This window comes from Cuculus canorus, chromosome 1 (assembly GCF_017976375.1).
Source record: "Cuculus canorus isolate bCucCan1 chromosome 1, bCucCan1.pri, whole genome shotgun sequence".
Classification (NCBI taxonomy): Eukaryota; Metazoa; Chordata; class Aves; order Cuculiformes; family Cuculidae; genus Cuculus; species Cuculus canorus.
Window position 1 is genome coordinate 77,289,228 of NC_071401.1, and position 21,627 is coordinate 77,310,854.

Here is a 21,627-nt window from a genome sequence, read left to right on the forward strand (position 1 = left end):
CAAGGACTGGCTGTAAAAAAGAAGAAAAGTAAGCTAGTCACTCGCAGCACCTTGGAGGTATGGGGTTGCACATTAATTTTATTTGCAAAATCAGTCATGTTTAGGGCGAAACTTTTGCAAGCAAGGCAATACAGAAGGAGGGAACCTGAAACAGTCTTCCCAATGGATTTAAACTCTTAAAGTAATCGAGCAAGTGAATTTACGGAAGCTGACCTCCAAGGCACCTATCAGTTGAAACTGGTTTTGTGAGCATTCACTACTTCCAACAGCCATGCTCTATATTATTGCTCCACATGACACAAACAGCAGTTATAAATTAATTCAGTTAAACAAATGTTCCGATTTTGTGGACAGGCAACTCCAATATCCTTGCAGCTAGCCACAGCCTGGCTGGCCAGCAACTCAGTAGACACTAGGACAACTCCTGCTTCTTCCCCAAAACGTGGTGAGGACCCAGGGCGACCTCCCCTTCCACATCATGGGAAACCCCTCGCCCCACTGTGCTTCACAGAAAGGGTCCCTGAGAGAGCAGGCAGGTTGGCTGCAGGCTGTGCCAGGAGAAGGAAGAAGTGAGGAAGGGCTGAATCAACGAGCAACTCGAGGTGCTAAGGAGCAAGTTACAAACTCATGCTGGTGTCTCCTGCTTCCTGGCAGCCAGGCACGCAAGTGGGAAGGCTGCAGACGTTAAGCTATCATTACTTTAAAAACAGCTCTCCCATAGAAAAGCATATTAGCTGAAGACATTAACGTTTTATTTACTCAATAACATACGGAGTATGACAGCAAACTAATCGGGCCATATAAGTTTAAGTGTGTAGATTTGGTTTATCATAACAAAGAGATTACTCAGATACACTCACATGATTTGCCATATTTGTTATATGTATGCTGCAGCTTTCCATTGCCATCTTTAGGACAGAAAGATAAGCAGAAGAATTAACACAACTCGAAACTCCACACGGATCTATTCATCTTGAGCTATTTTGGACTTTTCACCTGGCAAACATATTCCAGTCGGTCACTGTAAGAATCCTTAGCTTATAAAGGACTATTCACGTACTTAAGCATAAATGTATGACTAAATGTTCACAGAATCAAGGCATTAATGTATTTCCACATATTTTTACCATCTTTTTTCCATGATATTTAGTTTACTTAGAGACTTACTCGATCTTATGAAACACTTGGTGAAAGCATAACAGTCATAACAGACTTAATTTTGAACGTGAAAGTGAATTTTCTTTAAGGAAAATGGCTTAAAGGGACAGCTGAGACATGATGGGGATTGAGGATGAATGCTTATTACCCTGTTAAAAATCCCCCTCAGCCTTGCCCTGCTGAAACCACTGGAAACATTGTCACCGATTTCCACAGACCCAGGAACAGGTTTTTTATTTAAGCAGCTTATACATGAGCAGATAATAGAAAGGGGGGAAGAATGCTTGTCAGCAACATAAAACTCTGCCAAAAATAATCTGTACAGTTGTAAAATATTCTTGTGAATAAAATTACATGTCGATAAAAAAGAGCCAGATCACCCAGGAATGAGATACGCCTCTCCCACATGAGGCTTCAAATCCAGAAATCTGTGGATCCAAGAATATAGGCTTAATATCTCTCTGTGTGAAGCCTTTAGGTGTGACTCGCTGCTGAAACTGAAACTCCTCTGTGCACTCTGGCGTTCTATTAAAAGTTATTTATGAATGGCCATGTGAAATGAGCAGCAGCCTTTCCATCCCTAGGCCACTAGATAGGGTTGTGGCACAAAACACTGAAGTCAAGAAACTACAATAAAAACAGAAAAGGTAAAACAAACAATCCATCCTTCTCCTGGCCGCGTAACAAAGCTATTACAGACACGTTGGCCTCATACACAGAACTCACAGATCAGCTGGTAAGGGAGCACACAATACAGCCTTTAAAACTTGAATACAGCTGGGCTAGGTTCTCCTGCTCCTACCCCTGCAGCCCTGAAGCCCCAACCTGCCCAAGGGTGCGATTTGCACAGCTTCCACACCAGCACATGCTGCAAACCACATCTTTACCCCACCCCTCTAGATGCCACCACACAGATCCACATATGGGTGAAGGAGGTCCTGCTCACAGGTATTATTTTTTTAGGGGGTTCTGAACAGAAAATCTCCATTGCATTTTCACTTCACTGCTTTAGAGATTAGGCAGGGAGAAGAAAATAATTCCCATGTACTCTCCTAAAATATCCTTTTTAGTGCATAACACTGTTGCTTGCACAGTGGATTTAAAGAAATATTTTCCAAAAAGTACAATTATACTGAAGATGTTGGAATGAAGGTAAATAAAATAGGTTTTGTGATTAATATCTCCTTTATCCCCCAGTTAATAGAATGGGAATTTTTAAATTCTCAGACCAAAACCTTCCATGCTCAATTTCTGCTTGTGGTCATCTATTCAGTTGTCTTTTACAGCTGAGTAAAATCATTGTCGTGATGTGTTTCGTGTTTCAAGCTGGAAAAAATGAATTACAGATTTCCTATTGAGAATGCAATAATTTGGATAATGGGATCTTTTAAAGTTAGAACATTATAAATTGTTATTTCCTTTTCACCCAGTAAAATGTGGTGTTTTCACCTTCTCAAGTGCACTTGCTTTGCCACAGCTAGGGTGAAGTCTCAGAAACAGAGTCCTTCACTTCCCAAAAAATGAATAAGTAATTTTCTCATAAAGACTAAACGGGACGCAAGCAACTACATCCTTCACGAATAATGCTGGTTTATGATAAAGCCAAACTGAATGAACATTAGGATGCACGCCTGCATTAAGAAGGGGAAGACAATAAAAATTCTGTATGTGCAGTTTCATTTAAAATATAGATTAAACCCATTTCTACGCATCATTGCCTATCATTATGACTAAGTTCCTATTTGTATAACGCCTTGAAAATATGAATTCTGAAACCAGCAGGTATCAGGCAGTATGTCAACTGATGCACAACGCCACAAATTCACAGTGATGACATTGACCAGTCGCGGCAGCCCAGCTTCAGGTGCAGCACGCCTGCTCCTACATCACAGCCGCACCACTGGGAATCCCAGTACAATGACTGTGATGACACCTGTGCCTAACTGAGGACTCATGAAGAGAGGTGGCCTGGCCACCTGCCCAGCCCAGGCATGGGAACCTGGCACAGATGTGCAGATACTCACTTGTCCTGACAGCACTAGGATCAGACATTCCCAAAATTATTCTCTTAAAACAGAATCACGTTCGGTGTTTTTTTCTAACATAAGGATGATTTTTTTTTTTTTAACTGCACTCACACATGTGTCTCAGTTACTCTAAATATCAGGCTTCATCAGTAGGAAAGATGACTCCAAAGTACAAGACTGGACTTCGTTAGTGCGAACACCCATTTCTTAAATGTATGAAAGATACTTACTGAAGTTCAAATGCCAGGTAAACAACAATCTGCCAGATAACAGCGCTGTAACATCACACGAAACTGAGCTGAATCAAATTTAACTATGAATTACATCACTATAATGCAATTGCATTATTAGTAACATAACACACACACCCATCCAAAATAGGGTTTGACTATTTAAAAATGCTAGATACACACCAAAGTAGGAAAAATAATTGCATGTTTGAATTTGCATTCTGGAGGTGTGCTGGGCTACATACAGATGTGCAAAACATGCCAGGTAAACTAGCCTTTTACGTGCCCTCAGTGTCCAAAAACCTCTGCATGGATTGAGTGAAAACAGGGATACCTGCCCACAGTTGCAGATCAGAGACCATGTTCTGAGTCTTGGACTCAGTCAGGAAACTCTGCACGGTAAATCTTGTGTATCTTACACTTTTTGATGTTCCTTATCAAATCATAAGTGCATAAGCAGCCAACTTACCCTTAATTAGTGTGAGCATCCACTGTCTCACTGGAGGTTTTTTGTCACTGACACGGCAACTCCCACAAACTTTCTTTGAAATCATGAATTTTTATCTAAGTTAAAATTCGAGCAACAAGATGAAATACTATTAAGAGTAACTTCTGATCACAAAACTATTTAATAAACATCCATTTTCAAAAAGTGCTAAAAATCTTCCCCGCCTCTTTCAATGCTAGCCAATACCACATCTGAAGCGGCCACCTGAGCACTGACACTTCATATCCCAAGCTAATAAGGGGATGTGGGAGCTCGTTCAAGGTGAGAGGAAGCCTGCGTCCTTAAAAACTATTGTTGGTAATCTTGTGCAGTGATGGTGCCCAGCTTGGCTTTGGATCCACTGCGTAAGGTAATAAGTTTTTAATGGCTCCTTCATCGCACCGAAACAATGGTGCATAAACACATCTTAAATGAAAACAGAAACAAAAGGGAAAAGGCAGCCTTCGGACTCCAACCCAAAAACTCCAGGAGGCACTACTAAACAGTTAAGCAGGAAACCTAAACACCACAAAGACGATGGAGAATTTCTTCACACAAAACATTTCTTCTCCCGCTACAAAAGGCTGTGCGTAACCACCTCACAGAGCAACAGCCGTCAAGGAACAATGCCACATTCCTTGAATACATTCGTCCACATGGTACAGTATCGGCAGCCCAACTTCTACGACATCCAAGTGAAACGAATAAATATTTGCATTACAAAGTCAGATTTGTCTTGGAATACGCTCGCTCCTCATGTGGTTTTGACACATGTGCATTGTCAAATAAATCACAGATCGCTGGGTGCGCACATTAAGAAATAATTTGTCTATCTTGTTAGAAGCCACGGCATGCTTCGGTTTACGAGGTGCGAAGCCGGGAGGGGAAGGTTTTACATGCCCGGGACAACTATATATGGAGCCCATCGAGGGAACCGCAGGCGCTGCCGCGCGCCCCCGCCCGTTTCCCACGGTGGCCTCGACGGGGGGACCCGGGGCTCCGAGGGGCGGCGCTGCGGGTCCCGTCCCCGGGGATCGGGCGGTCCTACCTCGGATTTCCACACGACGTAGGCGTCGGGGCGAGTCCCGGGCGGCGAGGGCTGCCCCTTCCTCTGCTGCAGCCATCGCCGGGGCGAGGAGAAGATGCTGTTGGCGGGGCCGCTGAGCGCCGATGCCGAGGGGGTGCGCGCCAGGAAAGGCAGCTCCCAGCCGGGGCTGCGCTTCCCGCGGGGGCTCTCCTCGTCGAAAAGGGCGCTGCCCGGCGGCGAGCGCTCCAGCGGGGTGCTCGGGGTGGAGAAGGAGGCGCCGAGGGGCGGCGGGGCGCTCCGAGCCCCGCGGCTTTCCCACGGGGTCCGTGCCCGCGGCGCCCGCCCCGCGCCCTCGCCGTCCTCCCGGCCGATGATGGCCGGGTCGAGGCTTCGCGTCTGGCGGAGCCTCCGCTTGGAGAGGCTCTTGGCGGCGGGGGCGGCGGCGGCCGGGGAGGAGCAGGAGAAGACGCTGCTCAGCAGGCTCTGCGCCGACATCGCGGCGGCCGCTGCCCCCCCCCCCCTCACCCCGGGGGTCCCGGGGTGTCGCTGCCTCCGCCTTCCGCGGACCCCCGGCCCGGGCTCAGCCCCGGGCAGCGCGACCCGACGGCGGCACCGGAGCGCTCATGGCAGCGGCCGGCGCTGGGGACGCTCCGGGGCTGCCGCCGCCGCGGTCACTTTGCTGGGAGGGAGAGGGAGGGAAAAAAAAAAAAAAAAGAAAAAAAAAAAGTTACGAGAGAAAAGGGGAGGGAAGGAGGCAGCAGCGGAGCTTTTATCTCGGCTCGCCGCTGCCTGCCAGAGTCACTCCCCCCTCGGACGCGATGAGCGCGGGAGCCTCTCGCTGCCCGCCCCAGCCCTGTCGGGTCCCGGGTGGCAGAGCCTGCCTGCTTGTCCCCAACACCCCCGGGGCGGGGACAGCCGGTCCCGGTGTCCCCGCGGTGTGCGGGCAGCGGGGCTGCGGCTCCTCCGCCGCCCCGATGGGGCGCGGCGGCCGCACAGGCACCGGGCGGCTGCGCTTGGCGAGGGATGGAGCGGCGGCGGAGGGATGCTCTCCGAAGCCATCGTTTCAGCCAGGAAAAGGCTTGGGCTGAGCTTGCAAAGTCCAGTGCCACGTCCAGCCCTGTCCCACCAGCATCTGTGGGGATGCGCTGTGCTGTTGGTTGTGGGACCCGTGTACCCAGGTGCAGGGGAAAGCTGGCGTCTTCAGGGAAAACTCGCAGGGGTAGGCAGGATGCTTGCAGAGAACTTGCACACGTCTGTAGGACTACGGGGACCGGGTCTTCAAACGAGTTCAACTAGCAATTATGTGCTGGCTCGTCTTCCAATCCTATGCCAGTTTGAGAAGACAGAATCATAGAACCATAGAATCATAGAATGCTTTGGGATGGAAGGGATCTTAAAGGTCATCTAGTTTCAACCCCCCTGCCGTGGGCAGGGACATCCCACTAGATCAGGCCACTAAGATGGTCTTAGGTGTTTAACGACAGCAAATGCTTGCTTTGAGGGCACGCTCGGCTACTCTTCTCTGACAGTCTGTGCAGAGGCCACGTAGAGGCACATGGGCATGAGTCCCACAGGCAGTGTGGGTCACCCAAGACGTGTTCAGCTGGGTAGCCCATGGCAGCAGAAAAAAGGAGTGGGACCAAGAAAGCAAAACCTCCTCAGGACGACTTGCTTGATTCTCTGTAGACACTTTTCTTTGCTCTCTCTCCAAGCATAGGCAAGGAAACCTTAATCGGGAGAAGGGAATAAGCTTGGGAAAGCCAAAACCATCAAGAAGCGCAGGAGCAGAATACGCGCAGAGGAAGAATATCATACAGCTCCATGAAGACTGACAGCCAGCCAGCCAGTTCCTTCCCCATCTGGAGCGGAGGAAACGGTCCCTTAGCCACAGGATCTGACTCCTGCCCCTCTCTCCCAGCTGAGAACATGAGAGACCTCCCCTCACTGGAAGCAGTTCAACAGCGATGCTTGTCATTAGCTTTATGAGTGAGTTCAAGTCTGTTGCTCTTCTGTCACTGAGGAATACAGACATTGCATTTTTCAAGATGAAAAACAAAACATACAACTGGGATCCTGGTTTGCTTGCAGACCTATAATTTATGAGTATAATTTTAAGACTTTAATTTATGGAGAGAGTGGAAGACACCTGAGAGCCACTACCCGAAAACTCCACTGCAAGTCTTGAGTCTCCCCTTTCTCAGATGAAATCACCATTAGACTACTGATTCTCTGGGGCCTAAGCATCCTTTTGACCTGAGAAACCACCATCTCCATAGTTTCCCCAAAAGTATTGGAGAGATCTCTTAAAATTCCTGAGGAAAAGGCTGGCTCTTTTGGAAAAGAAAAAAAAAAAAAAAGTGCTTTAGCACAATACAAGGGTTATTTTCTCCTCATACTGCATTTTCTCCTAAAACCCTATTGCAGAGTTGTGTTGTCCCTCCAGGTGTCCGGGAGCCTGTGCAGTTAAGTGCTCCCTAGCAGCATTTTCTAGTTTCATCAATAGAGGGAGTAGAGAGTTCTTTCTTTTGCAGCATTATTAATGTTGGTAAAGACAAACAGCACACTAGCCCCTCTGCTTTCAAAGGGAGGTGTTCTGGTTTTATGTAGCATTTCCAAATGCGATTTTTTTTTTCCCCCTCTTCTTTTTTTTTTTTTTTTTTTGCCTGAAAAGGAGTTTTTCCCTCTTATTTAATAAACTGTTCCATTGCCTAATTCCAAAGGCTAGCTCCTCCACAGCTAAGGCTGCAGCTGTTTCTGTTTAAAGCTTCGTTTTGCCTCCTCATTAATGCCTTCAGTAAGGTCTCATGCTTGAGACTAAAAAGAAGGTCTGAAGCATAAAAAAACCAATCTGAGTTTGTTTCTGCAGTTCTGTGCTAGCAATTCGGTTGAGAGAGGCATGTCTAGAATACAGCTTTGCATTCACGTGGCTTCAAATATTCGCTTTGGTCCTCTACAAACATATCATTGGAACATGAAGGGATAAGGAGACATGCTGAAAAAAAGCAGAGGGGGAAATTCAGAGTTGTGATCACATGAGGAGAAGAGAGGACAATCACACCTGCCTCCAAAATCCACTAGAAATGGTTCCTGCCCTTCTCAGGAACGTGCATTGCCCACTTTGAAGAGCAGATGCTCTTGGGCACAACCAGCTGCCACTCTTAAGTGCATGCTCAGATCCTTACACAGGGCATATACAACCAGTGAAGGGAGATGGACATGATCAGGTAAGTGCAGTATTAGGAGCATAGGTCAGCTTACGAGGGACTACTCTAAATGAAGTGAGAGCAAAGCTCTCATTCCACCTACTAATTCCCACCTCCTTCAGCCCAGGTATTACTATTGTCCAGCTGATTTTCTCCATGAGAGCCCTTAGGAAACGTTGGAGGATAGGTTTCATGAGAAGGAGACTGAAGAGTCATCACAGCTGTGATTCAGTGATCAAAGCTAGCATATGCATAGAGGTGTTTGTGTAAACAATTTCACCACCTGTGTTTGCTGCTGTCTGAATCTTTGGGGGCAATGGCAGTATAAGACCTTACCAATTGTTTTTTAAGTTGCTCTTCATTGTTACTATTAACTACATTGCTGTGGGACCTGGCAGCAACACATGCAGCTGTCTAGGCTCCATGGGTGGACTCCACAGGCTCTGGTGTACATTCTACAAGAACAGAACAGATAGTCCTAGTCCCCACGCCTTAGCACTAACCTCCAGCTAAAAGGTATTGCCAGCGTAGCCATATAAGCAGAGGAATAGCAAGACAATACTAGTTGGTCCGATATTGGTCAGCAGCGCTTTTCTTCTGAAGCAAAGCCATTTGTGTAACTGCTGCCTGTAAGATTGATGTGGATCAATAATGCAATAAAAATTCAGAAACATTTTGAGGAATGAATGCATTTGACACAACTTTCCGGTCATCAGTTTTATCCTGAAATCTGTTCAATCTTAGCACACAGTGTAGGAGGATAGAAGCGTTCCTTGAACGCTTAGGAAGCCAAAGCTTGGCTGTTGGTGTAACTGGCAAAGGATGTCAAGGGCAACAAGAGCAGCTTCTACCCGCCACAGTAGCAGTGAATATGAAAGGAAGGTAATGGACCTCTGCTGAAAGCAGCAGGTGACTTAGTGTCAACAGGCAGAGACAAGGCTGAGGTGCTCAGTGCTTTCTGTGTCTTGATCTTCACCAACAAAGTCTGCCAGCCTTTGTGTCTCAAGAATAGAATCTGTTAGCAGTGGAAAAGGACTGAGTCAGGGATATTCTCTTGAGGTGCTCAGAGGGCTGGCTGGTGTTACAGCAATGCCATTTTTTGTCTTTGAAATGTCATGGAGATTTCAAGAGGTACCTAATGGCTGAAAAAAAAAAAAGGCTAAATGTTGCACTTTATCTTCTTCAAGACTGAGGACAATCCAAGGAGCTATAGGCTGATGAGCTCCACTTTGGGAAAATCACAAAAGCAAGTTCTCTTGGAAACCAGTTCTAGACATACAGAAGGGAAAAAGGTGCCTGGAAAGACCCGGCATGGGTTTACCAAGAGTAAATCGTGCCTGACCAACCTGATCACCTGCCTTGATCCATGGATGATGGGTGAGCATTGGATTGGAGGCTTTTGACGTGGTCGCCTGCAGCTTCCTTGTTGGAACAATTAAATGAGAGAAGAAGTGATTGGATGGTAGTGATTCATTGTTTATACTCTACCTGGAAGTTGGTTGTGAAGTTTCTTCAGAAGTCTATCTTGAGACCTGTCCTCAGTATCCATATAATATATATCCATATAATAACCCATGTTTAATATGCATATCAGTAGCCCGGAAGAGGAGACAGAGTGCATTGTTATCCAGTTTGTGGACAAAATCAAATTAAGGCGTACAGTCAACGCACTCCAGGATAGGTCTGCCATTCAGAGGGGCCTAGATAGGCCAGATGAATGGAAAACAGAAATCTTGTGAAAATCAGGAAGGACAAATGCATTTGGCATGAACTAACCACTTCTATTTCTGTGGGCTGAGCACTGATAAGCTGGAGTGCAGCTGTGATGGGAAGGACCCTAGCCACCCTGGTGACCCATAGGCCAGACATAAGCCAGCAGAGAGCCCTGGCGGGGATGAAGGCCAACAGCATCCTGGGCTGCATCAACAGTAGAGTGGTCAGCGGACCAAGGGAAGTGATTATTGCCTTTTACACAGCATTCAATAGACCTCATCTGGAATACTGTATCTAGTTGAGGTGCTTCCAGTTACAGAGGACCTTAAATAAACTTTAGCAAGTCCCTTGGAGGTCTACCAAGACAGTTAGGAGATGGAACATTTGCCCTGTGAGAAGATGCCAGGAAAGCTGGAGTTGTTTGGAATGGGGAAGGGAAAAATAATGGCAGCCTTCCAGTACCTGCAGGGGACATCCCTGCCAACTTGAATGACTGCAGTTCTACCCAAATATGAATTTGGTGTTAAAGTCAAGAAAACCTTAATCTTAAGAAAGTTTTCATGGATTTTTGGTAGATATATGTTGCCTGTCTTGCTAGCAAGCTTGCTGCATGTGCACATTTTAGAAATATTAATGGTGTTACTGTACTTAATAGAAGCTCTGTGTTATTAATGTACCATTAATCTGCAATTAGGAGATACTGGACAGAATTTAAAATCAAAATATTTAAAAGCTCATCACAGTTGTTCTGATACCACTTTTTTCAAAAATCATTGTTTATCAAAATGTGAATGTGTTCAACTCAAGAATTAAGCAAAGACTATTTTGTTCAAACTTATGAACAGAAACTCTGAAAGAAGAAAGGTGAATTAGAAAATAGAAGGATTTTGCTATTCTTATTACTTCTTTAGAATTTACTAAGCATTAAAAAAAGGGTGAAGCCACACTTTTGTCTTACTTTTTTATTGCAGAAGAATTCCTAACTTTGTAATTCCCGGGATTTGATTTTTTTGAAGAAAAAGACTTATATGTAAAATTTAGCTCTTCCAGCTTTTCTGTGCAGACAGGAGAGCTGTTCTGTTTTTTATAGAACTTCCATCTGTATTACAGTGGAAATGATCCATAGGCCTTTCCGCACAGCGTCCACAGCTGCTTCTCCAGAGAATAAAGTGTTACAGAAGTATTTGTGGAAACAGCCAGTGGGTGCATAACTTAAGTCCACACAAGGAGCCAACATGGAGTTTTGACCCCTGTGGTGTTTGACCTTCACCTGGGTGGTGACCAAGTACTCTGATGGCCTGGTCCTGTTTCTACAGAGGCCACTGTGTGTATTGGGACTCACCTTGGTATAACGTGTGACTGTGCCATAGGAAGTGTTTTGACGTGACTGAGAAGGAAATTGCCTGTTGGGCTGCATCTCCCTTAAACTCCCCATATTCCCCTATTTCTTACCTGTCATGGGACTCCCTGGGTTGGTTGGTGAGACACCCTGAGTATTCCTGGCAAGTATGTGCCTGGATTGGCCTACTCAATGCTTAGCTAGGACAGCTGAATCTGTGTGACAGCGCCCTTAAAAAAATTTATTTATACTGAAAGAGAGAAGTGATGGAATATCATTACTTCTCCAAACATTTGCTGTAATGAAGCAATGATAATGACATTGAGAGGCTGTTACTGTATAATTACTATACAGTAACACACTATTACTATACAGTAACACACTACTATACAGTAGTGTGTATATACACACTATATATGCAATTATATACATAGGGTTTTTTATATATATACACATACTGTATATGTAGTTGTATGTAGTATATATATATACACTATATATATAACCATATATCTACTATATATAACTATAGTGTATATATAATTCTATATAGTGTGTGTATATATATATACGCTATACAGCTATATGTACACTAGATATATAACTGTAATGCATAATTTAGTGTATATATAGTCTAAAGTCTATATAGTACGTGTATATACATACTATATATACAACTATGTATACACCATATATACTATAGCATACATATAGTTGTATATTCTGTGTATATACACACACTATATACAACTAAAGATACCATATATAACTATAGTGTATATATGGTATATATATTATATACAGTGTATACAGTGTATATATTATCTATGTATATGCACATATATACATATATACTTACTATATATGTGTGTATATATGGTATATCCAGTACATAGTGCATATACACATATATACATATGCATTATACTGTATGTATAGTATATCCAGTATATATAGTATATATATACAAACACACACATATATACACGTCTATATATATACACACACAGTATATATAGTATATATGGTTTATATATACTGTATATATACACACACTATGTGTAACACTATATAGAATCATAGGATAGATTGGGTTGGAAGGGACATTAAAGACCATCTAGTTCCAGCCCCGCTGTGATGGGCAGGGATGCCTCCCACCAGATAAGACTGCCCGAGGCCCCATCCAACCTGACCTTGGACACCTCCAGGGATGGGGCATCCACAGCTTCCCTGGGCAACCTGCGCCAGTGCCTCACCACTCTCACAGTGAAAAAATTCCTCATGTCAAGGAATATATATATATATAAATGTAGGACAGGCTGAGAGAGTTGGGCTTGTTCAGCCTGCAGAAGAGAAGGCTGCGGGGAGACCTTATAGCGACCTTCCAGTACCTGAATGGGGCCTACAAAAATTTTTATACATGTATATATATTCAGACACGCACAGACAGTATATATAGTATATATGGTGTACATGTAGCGCAGATCTACACATACTATGTCTAACACTATATACGTAGTTTATGTATGGTGTGTATATGTAGTACATATACATATACACACACATTGTACGGTTATATATTGGTCCCTATATATATATATATCCATATAGTCTATCCATATATATACCCATAAAGTCTACGTCTTACTCGCGCCAAGCGCCAAACAACACGCGCCCTCCGGCGCCCCCGACGTGCGCGCAGGAACCCCGCGTCCCGCCGCGGGGCGGGGGGAGACAAGGCCCCGCCCCCTCCCCGCCGGCCCCGCCTCCGCGCGCGCGCCCTGCCCGCAGCCGCCGCCGCGCCGATGCCACGTGGGAGGCGGCGGAGCCGCCGTCGGCGCCGGGCCGGAACCGCGGCCCCCTTAACGCTGGGGACGGCGCTCGCCGGGCGCCGCGAGGAAGGGAGGTCGCGGAGCCCCCGGGACCGCTGCGGCATCGCCGAGACCCGATGGGTGCTCGGCGCCGTGGCGCCCGGCTCGCGGCTCGGCCTCCCGGGCCTGGAGGCGCTGGCGGCGGGGCCTCGGGGCGGCTCCCCGCCCTGGGCGGCGCCGCCGCTGCTGCAGGTGCCGGCGGCGGCTCCGCGGCGGGACGGCTCCGAGCCTCCCGCCGGCGCGCCCGCCGCCCTGGCCGTGCTGCGGCTCCAGCCCGGCGCGGAGGGCTCTGCGCGGGCGGCGGGGGCCACGCCGCGGCTGCGCACGGTCTACGTGAACCCGCGGTGGCTGGAGCGCCAGGCCGCGCTGGGAGCCGCGGCGGCGGCGGCGGCGACTGCCAGCCCCTGCGCGGAGGCGGCCTCGGCGGGGCCGGCGGCGGCGCAGGCCGAGTCGGAGGCGCCCGCCACCCCCTATGTGGGGCTGCGGCGGCCGCTGGGCTACAAGCTGGCCAAGGCGACGAAGGAGCGGATCTGGCGGGGGGAGTTCATTGACCTGTTTTCCTTGCTCCACACAGAGCTGGCCCCCGAGCACGGCCCGCGCCCGGGGGACACGCTGGACCAGTGGGTCTCGGCCTTCCTGGTGTACGCCAGCGTGCTGTGTGAGAAGCACCCGGCGCGCTGCGGGGCCATGTTCAAGTACCTGGACACCATCCGCAAGCTGCACGCCACCTACGGGGGCACCTCGTGGAGGAGCTACGACGAGGACTTTCGGCGGCGGGCGGCCAAGGACCCCAACCTGCCCTGGGGGGACGTCGACCTCGACCTCTGGATGAAGTGGATGGCGCCCCTCAAGTCGCTCATCAGCAGGCATGATGAGGACGAGACGGAGGCCTCGCCGGCCACACCACCGCCACCCCAGTCACAGAGCCCCAAGAAGGAGGAGAAGAGCCAGGTGTGACGGGCCGGTGGCCACGCCGGTGTCTTTCCCTGCTCCCCTGGCCAGGCACGGTGCCTCCTCGCTGGGGAAGGGGAGAAGGAGTTGGTAGGGGAGACTGTTGGCACCTCTTGCATTGTGGCGCTGACGCTTTGCTCGTGCTAGCCACAGGGCCGTGGCTTCACTTGGCGAGGCGTGGGCCCACATGGCAGACCAGCTGGCCACCGTGGGAGGTGTGGGCTTCGACGGAGAGAAAAGCATGCTCTCCGCAAATAAATGTAGCGTTCATTGCTCTGGCCACCAGAAATTGGGAACCCCACCAACTCCCTCCTCTGGTATATAATTGCGTTTTCCTCAAGACGTTATAAGAAAGGTGTTTTGTTTTGTTCTTTTTTGCTCCGAGTTGTCTTTAAAAAGTTAACTTTCTTAGCAATACATTTTCCTTATGTAAGATAAAGAGTACAGACTCTTGTTACCATGGGAGCATGTGGTAGATGCAGGCTGTGTGGGAGGGCAGAAAAATTGATGTGAATAAAGATAAAACTTTGATATGAGTGGCCACAGTTTGCAAATTCACTGTGATTTTGAAATTTAACCTGGCTTGGGTCTAGGCAGTTTTAATCCACAAGTTCTGTTTTGTTTTGAGGGAAAAGATGGTGAGTGTGATGAGGGGAAGTAGGGAAGTTTTTGTGCATGTTCAGGTTTCACTTTCATTTTAGACATCGAGTGTCCCTGAATTGGTGTAGCTCCTGATGTATGCAAGCACACTACCCTGTCCACAGCTTGAGCTGTGATAGGGAGATCCGTGGGTACAAAGGGCTGCCTGCCTGTACTGGGGATTGTGCTGCCTTTCTTTTACTGGTGGCTGTAGTCTGTCAAATCCCCAGCACAGAAAATGCTGAACTCTAAACGTCCAGCTGGATGATGGTAGGGAGATTTTTGTATCTTTTTCATTTATTTCTAAATAATATTTTGTACCATGGGAAGAACATTTGTGTTCTTGAAGGGCTTTGCGAGCTCATCAGAACTGCTTCCTTGGGACTGCTAGGGCAGAGGAGCGGCTAAATTGTTTGAGTCTGTTAGGCTGATCTGTAAGGGAGGAGGACCCTTTTCCAGAGCATCTGCAAGTGTTTGGTGTGTCACAGCAAGTCCTTACTATTGAAGGACTATTGTAGCTATTGAAGCGTCTTCTCTGGGCCAACCTGTGACAACAAAGGGAGCAAACAGCACACAGTGAATTGTGTAACAAGGTCCTGGTGCAGGCCCTGTGGCCTTGGTGCCTTCCGTGGCTGATATTCTAGATTTATTCAACTTCTGGTATCTCTGTTTAGATTTCTCCATTCTCAAGAACAACAGCTCAGTTCTTGCATTGCCACAGCTGTCATGTGAGCACCAGGCGGTCCTTGGCTCATAGCTTTCATCTCATCCAAGACTGGATCTTCAGCTTGTCATGTTTACCAGACTTGTAACTTCTTCCAGAGCAGCTGGTCTGTCAGTGCAGAGCTTTGCACTGTTGTCTTCTGAAGCACCAGAGCTCTCAGTCCCCTTTGGTTTCATGGAAATTTCCTAGTTGATTTTTAGCACTGGCACTGCTTTTTTTTTTTTTCCTCCCTCTAGAAACTGTGTAAATAAAATTTAACATGTTTCTTATAACTAAATTGTCTACAAAATAGCGGAAGTGTGATGTTTGTAAAACCAGTAATGCTTTAGCAGCATAATAAAAAGCATAAGTAAAAGTTCTGCAATTGTTCAGTGTGGGTTCAACCACCTTTTTAGTATTAGAGCAGTTTTTATTTAGCAGCACATAGTCTCTTATTTAAAAGAAAGTTTCAAAGCTTAAAAAAAGAAAAGTCTTTAACAGCTTCTCAAACTGTTATTTTAGTTAAATATAGATGAGGCCTACAATAAATCATGAGTTTGTCCAGCAACAAGGAAAGGTTACTCTGTCCCATGTGGGTTTCCGCTACACCTCCCAGCTCCTTGCAAGCTCTAATTATGTTGTGTGAAACTACTTCAGAGAAATAAGATGTGACTTCACATTTAGGCATAAGAAGCAGAGAATTAAAATGGGAGAAGATAACCTTTTATGGGCTTACAGCTTTGGCCGAAACCTAATCTTTTCCACATTCATGCTGTCAAGAGGAAGAGGAGGTGGTTGACAAAGACTCTTTTCTTCCAGATTATTTGTTTGAACTGATTTTGTTTTCATAATTTCAAGGGATAGGATTAGGCCGCCTGACTGGACTTAATTTCCTCTTTCAATTGAAGGCTTCTTCAATTTCAGTTCAGTGTAGTGCCTTTATCTCTGGTCCTGCAGTTCCACGGAAGTAAAAAAAACTAGTAAAAAAATTCAAGTAGGACAAAGCATTGTGTTTGAAGCTAGTTGTCTTTTCTAAGGTGCTAATGAAAAGCTGTAACTTTGCTTTACGCGTTAAAAACAAAGTGAGAAACCCTAGTTTTAGTTGGAGTGTGATAACTCGTGCATATATAGGATAGCTGAGATTGATTCCTGCAAATTTATGCTTCCATTAACGTCAGACAATTGTCAATTTTTTTCCAGACTCCATGAGAACAGAAGGCCAGTTGGGATTGTAGTCAGACTAAGTGGGTAAGTTTATATCTAAAACTGACTAACTTTGGATTTTAAATATTTGCAGAGTTGTTAAATACGGAATTTCTTATTGGTGCCAACAGCCTGACTCCGTTGGTGTTTAAGTGGAGCTCTGGTATTCTAGTGCATTCTTTTACCTCTGCTTCTGTTGCGTTGCAAGCTGTGCTAGAGAAGACGTAGGAAATTCATTTTACCCAATCAGCAATTGTAACAATGGACTACAAACCTGCAGAGCAAGCCAGTTTGCTGGAAAACAGGAATTCCTGCAGCGCAGCACTTGTCACAGACTATCCAAAGAGGGCAAAGATTCAGGAAGGTGAATAAATTGAACATTGGTTGAATGAGGTCAGGAACAATCTCCTGGAGGAGAACCCTGCCCTAAAATACTACTTTGAAAGTATAACCAATTCAATGTGCAGATTAAGCCTTCTCGTTTGAGGAAACTTATGTACAATCCTGGATCTTTGCAGATCACAACCGGACACTTCAAAAACCTATGTACTATATTTGTTTTTAAAAAAATAAATCATAACTTGTCTTGCCACAGCTGTTACTTTTACCATTTCATTGAGAGTATCTGCAACATAAATGTGTATTTGACTTGAAACAGTATCATACACTTGGTATAATTAATAACTCAGGTTGTCAACAGAATTATTGTGAGGCTCAATATTGCCTCTCCATTCTTCTCTGAAAAATGCATTAATCATTGTTGTCATTGCCAGAAATCAGTTACAGCTCAATTGTGCATTACAAAATTCTTGATCAAATATAATAATTGACCTAAATTATTATTATTCTATTTTTATCCTTGTAGAATTCTTAGGATCATGAGCATCAGACTAGATCTTTGTAGTCTGGTGTTCACGAAAATCATATTCACTGGTTCACGGTTTAATCATTCTACATCTCAGTATTTTGTTTTCTTTTCCTTTTCCCTTGCATACTAGGGAGTATGATCAAGGTAATAAGTATGATCCAGTAGCGCACATGATGGTAAGGGCGTACGTTTAGTTGTTTCAGGAAAAGGCTGCCATTATCTGCTCTTCTTTACCTTTCTTGGTAGTTTCAATAATGTGCATAACATGAAGTGTCTGTAAAGATATGGAACTGTTTGTGACTTCACCTAAATAAATTTTTATATATAAATGCTGTTTTTAATCTTAGCCTTTTTTTTCTTCCCTAGTTCTTTTATCGCCACTTCCTTTTTTGTAATCACTTTTTTCTATCACTTGACCTTTTAGAAAATTCCTGGGGTTTAGTTGTGAATGCATAGCGATCTTAACTATCGACATAAAACAATTGGCCTCTGAAATAAATTTTTGGTGTTTTGCATAAAGGCTTGATAATTTTCTAACTGTAGTTTTTGTAGCTTATTTATTTTTGGCAGTTGTTGAGACGATTGTATGTATTGGGCCTTGATCTGTCTGAAAATGAAATGGCCTCTGTACTGAAGTATCAGTATTCTAATGGCCTCCAAACTGAAACTCTGATCCAGTGAATGCTGAGATATTTGCATTCATCACAGTAAAGCGTAGAGCACTTTTACAGATGGAATTACAAGTTACAAAAATGCCTTTCAGTTTTCAGAAAGGTCTTAAGCTCAATAATCAAATTACTCATGCCACTTTTCCCTTGTCCTCTTTTCTTAAGAAATCAGAACTCTGTGACTCGCTGGTCCATGCTGTCTCTTCACCACGGTTGGTACACATGACCCCCTGCTGGCAGCTCCTTTCCTCTTGAGAAAGTGCTGTAAAAGTGGCAGGATTTGGGGGGGGAGGTGTGGGAAGGGGAAAATGTTAAGCAGGGAAGAATGAGCCGAGTTGGTCTCAGTCCCACTGATGAATTGCACAAGTGTGGGTCTTAACCTATTGACTCAGCAGCAAAGCAGCAACAGTTTTTGGTTTTCTTGTCCTGTTTGGGAGCAGCATACCCATCTGGAGTCTGAAACACTTCCTAACATTCTTCACTGAGTCCTTCTGCCAAGAATTTGTTGGGTGGGTTTGTTACTCTTTCCAGTCTTCATACAGGCTGGTGCCCTTCCTGGCACTCTGTCACCTCCCAGTTTCCTGCTTGCTACTGGTTCTGGGTTGGACCACCCTGTTTTCTGCATCTGCTGTAGACAATTGCTGTGGCTCTGTCTTGCTCTCCAGTGTCAGTGCTTACTTCAAACTTGCTGCCTGCTTTCATAAAGAAACTTGCCTTTCAAATTATTAGTGGTGGGTTTAAGATGTGGGACTCCTTGCTCCCTCTTCTTTTTTTTTTTTCTTTATAAACTTAGTCTTCATCACTGTCTTGGAGCCACCCAGTAACATCACTGCACTACTTGTGCATCCTTGCTTTGATGTTTATTGTTGCTTGTGTGCTTTTGCCCTCACTGCTTTGCTTTAAGCTTCTGGGTGAAATTTTCTTGTTCATTAGTTTCTCATTAAAGTTGTTGGACTTCAGTGGGTTTCTTCAAATTCCATCAGTTAGTTATTGCTTGGGTTTCTGTGTGTCATTCTCACCGGTGAATCTTAACCTTTGCAGCTCCTGAAGTTTTCCTTGCTGAGTCAGCATGCTGGCTGTGTTAAGAAGGTGTTGCAGAAGCATATATCCTCTGTTCATCTCCAATTTTTGAGCAGATTTATTTTGGTGATTATACACTAAACTTGCTGTCATTTGCATGGTATGGCAGGTAGCACAGAGATGCTGAAAACGCCTGCTGTCTGAAAGGAGACATTGAGGATAACCCTTTAACTAAGCGATACGTGAAGACAGAGCATGTTGTCAGTGAGAGGCTTAGCATGGAAATGAACCATGATTCTATTATTCATTCAGTGACTGATCTGCAGGAATGTTTTTTTCTATATTGTTTCTGTGAGTCCTGTTCCTTGGTAGGAGTGTGGGGAGGTTGTTCTCTTTTCAGTGTTGCTGCTATTTCTTAACCTTTTCTCAAAAAAATCTTGGCCATTTGTACAAAGTTGCAACAAAGCTTTTCACCAAGACTGGTGGAATTTCCACTTGGGAATACTTGTGAAATTGTGGGAACTGATTTGTTTGGGAGGACTAGTGTCTTAAGGAAAAGTAGTTTTCTGTCAGTTGAGTAGAATTAGGTAGCACACTTTTGGGGAATAATTTCAGGTAAGTTTATTCTTGGGGATTTCTAGCAAGACAGTGTTTTGGGTTTTTTTTCCACAAATGTGCTTTTTCATGCGCTGAATTGATAGTGTTATTATAAAGAGCAAATCAAAACCATTGCAATCAGTGTGGCTCTTACAGCACAAAATATGTTGCAGCTTGGAAAGGGATGAAGCTAAATGACGTGTCTTTGAGGAAGCTGACACTGCTTGGGAATTTAGAGTTGAGCTTCAGCAAAGACAGAGTCAAATAAATGGTATATCCAGCTTCCATCAGTGCGTAGCAGTGAGGTTTGAGATAACCGAAGCATCTGAAGATAGGAGATGGTGTTAGTAGTCTTCTGGCCTTACTAGTATAATGATGTATCTTTAAAGGTAAGATGACAGCAGAACATTTTGCACACAGTGCAATCTGTTGCAGTTGACCAGAACTATTATTTCTGAGCTCTGATGAGATCCTGTCAGTTACTTGAAGCGAATTCCAATTTATGCTTAACTCATTGCTTTTCCATCTTCCTTTTTCTCCCATCATCTCACCAACTTTTTTTTTTTTAATCTTATTAAAATCTGATGAACACAGTGAGCATGTCCTGAGGGCCAGCTTCAGGGATCAGGCAGTGTCTACCTGGGCTGTCTGCACATACAGAGCCTTTCACCTTGTGCAGGTAGTTCTGCCAATTTGGTATGGTCTAGCATGAAGAAATTTAGCATGTGTCTGCTGCTGGATAGAGTGCACCTGAGGTACTCCCCAGCTGCCTGCAAGGCTTGTGTGTTTTTAAGAAACCAGTGGCATTGGCAACAGGTCTTTGTGTCACTCTTGGGGTAAAAGGAAACCAAAAACCTGGAAACTGTTGTAACCATTGAAGGGAGGGAGGGATGTGAGTCAGTGCTAACAGCCTAGGTGTTTGTGGAAATGTTGCCTAGTGAAGTTATCAAATATTTTTTTACATCATATGCTTAATAAGGACTGCAACAATTGATAATGTCTATGGGAGTTCCTTTAGCAGTTCTTTTTACAAAGAGATTATGTCCGTGAAAACATGGCTGGTGAAATTATAAAGCTAGGTCTTTTCCCGCCTTGTTTTGACTATTACCCTATCACAAAGTTCTGTTTGCCCAATACAGCACATCAATTATTACCCATATAATTTACCCAAGAAATTACACAAGAATTCTGGGTCCAGCACGCTTTTTTAAATTTGGCTTTTGGGTTTGGTTTTTTTTTCCCCTCCCCTGGGATTTCTTGTCAAAACCACTTGGTATCTTTGCAGTTTGGAAGTTTACTGGGCAATCAGCTAACTGGCAGCTGAGATGTAAAAAGCAGGAACATGTTTACAATATCTTACATATTTGTAAACTTGAAATATTTCAAGAAGTACTTTTACCTTTTTTGGAGATTGTTGCTCTTTCTTTACTTTAAAGAACGCTTTCTTCTTCCCTGTGTCTCAGTGCAGTGTTACTGTGTTAATATTTCCAGGACACCAAGGGAATGTTTACATCCAAACAAAATCTGTTTTCTTTGAATTTTTTAATTGCAAACATTTGTGCCCATAAAATCCATTCCACATAACTTGGTCACTGTTTAGTGTATTTTTTTTTTTGTTCTGTGCAAAGTCTAAAACTCGAATCACATTCAGTTTCAGGGGTTTATTTTCTGAACTATGCAATATGAGCACTGCATCTGCACCTACATCTGTGGAGGCAGAAAATGCCACTTGCCACTTAAAATAGGAAGGCAACATCCTGAAGTCAGGAATGGATGTTTAAAAACAGAAATATGGCTTACACTGGCTTCAGATATTATCAGCACATTGCTGATGTTCAAAGTGTCCTTAAATGCCCTATATTATCCCAAAATGCAAGATTACATGAAATTGTGAGGATATCTGACATCTCGGCCTGTGACTTG

The 21,627-nt window shown here is 44.8% G+C and overlaps 2 protein-coding genes across 3 annotated transcripts in view; one reads left to right on the top strand and one right to left on the bottom strand.

Moving 5' to 3' along the window:
- Window positions 1-5,582, bottom strand: part of ARHGAP6 (Rho GTPase activating protein 6) — a 327,693-nt gene extending 322,111 nt beyond the window's left edge. Inside the window, exon 1 of the mRNA XM_054050938.1 lies at window positions 4,951-5,582. Within this exon, the coding sequence (XP_053906913.1) occupies window positions 4,951-5,424 (474 nt within the window). The 5' untranslated portion in view covers window positions 5,425-5,582. The remainder of the gene's footprint in view (window positions 1-4,950) is intronic.
- Window positions 5,583-12,967: 7,385 nt separating this feature from the next.
- On the top strand, window positions 12,968-17,754 carry LOC104054887 (testis-specific gene A8 protein-like). 2 transcript variants are annotated; one of them, XM_054056366.1, is made up of 3 exons: window positions 12,968-14,006; window positions 16,549-16,596; window positions 16,683-17,754. In XM_054056366.1, exons 1-2 carry the CDS (start codon window positions 12,990-12,992, stop codon window positions 16,555-16,557), a joined length of 1,026 nt encoding a protein of 341 aa, XP_053912341.1. In that variant the 5' UTR covers window positions 12,968-12,989; the 3' UTR covers window positions 16,558-16,596; window positions 16,683-17,754. The 2 variants fall into 2 exon arrangements, with proteins under 2 accessions (XP_053912341.1, XP_053912342.1); XM_054056367.1 differs by lacking the exon at window positions 16,549-16,596 and having other exon boundaries at window positions 16,646-17,754.
- Window positions 17,755-21,627: the final 3,873 nt, after the last annotated feature.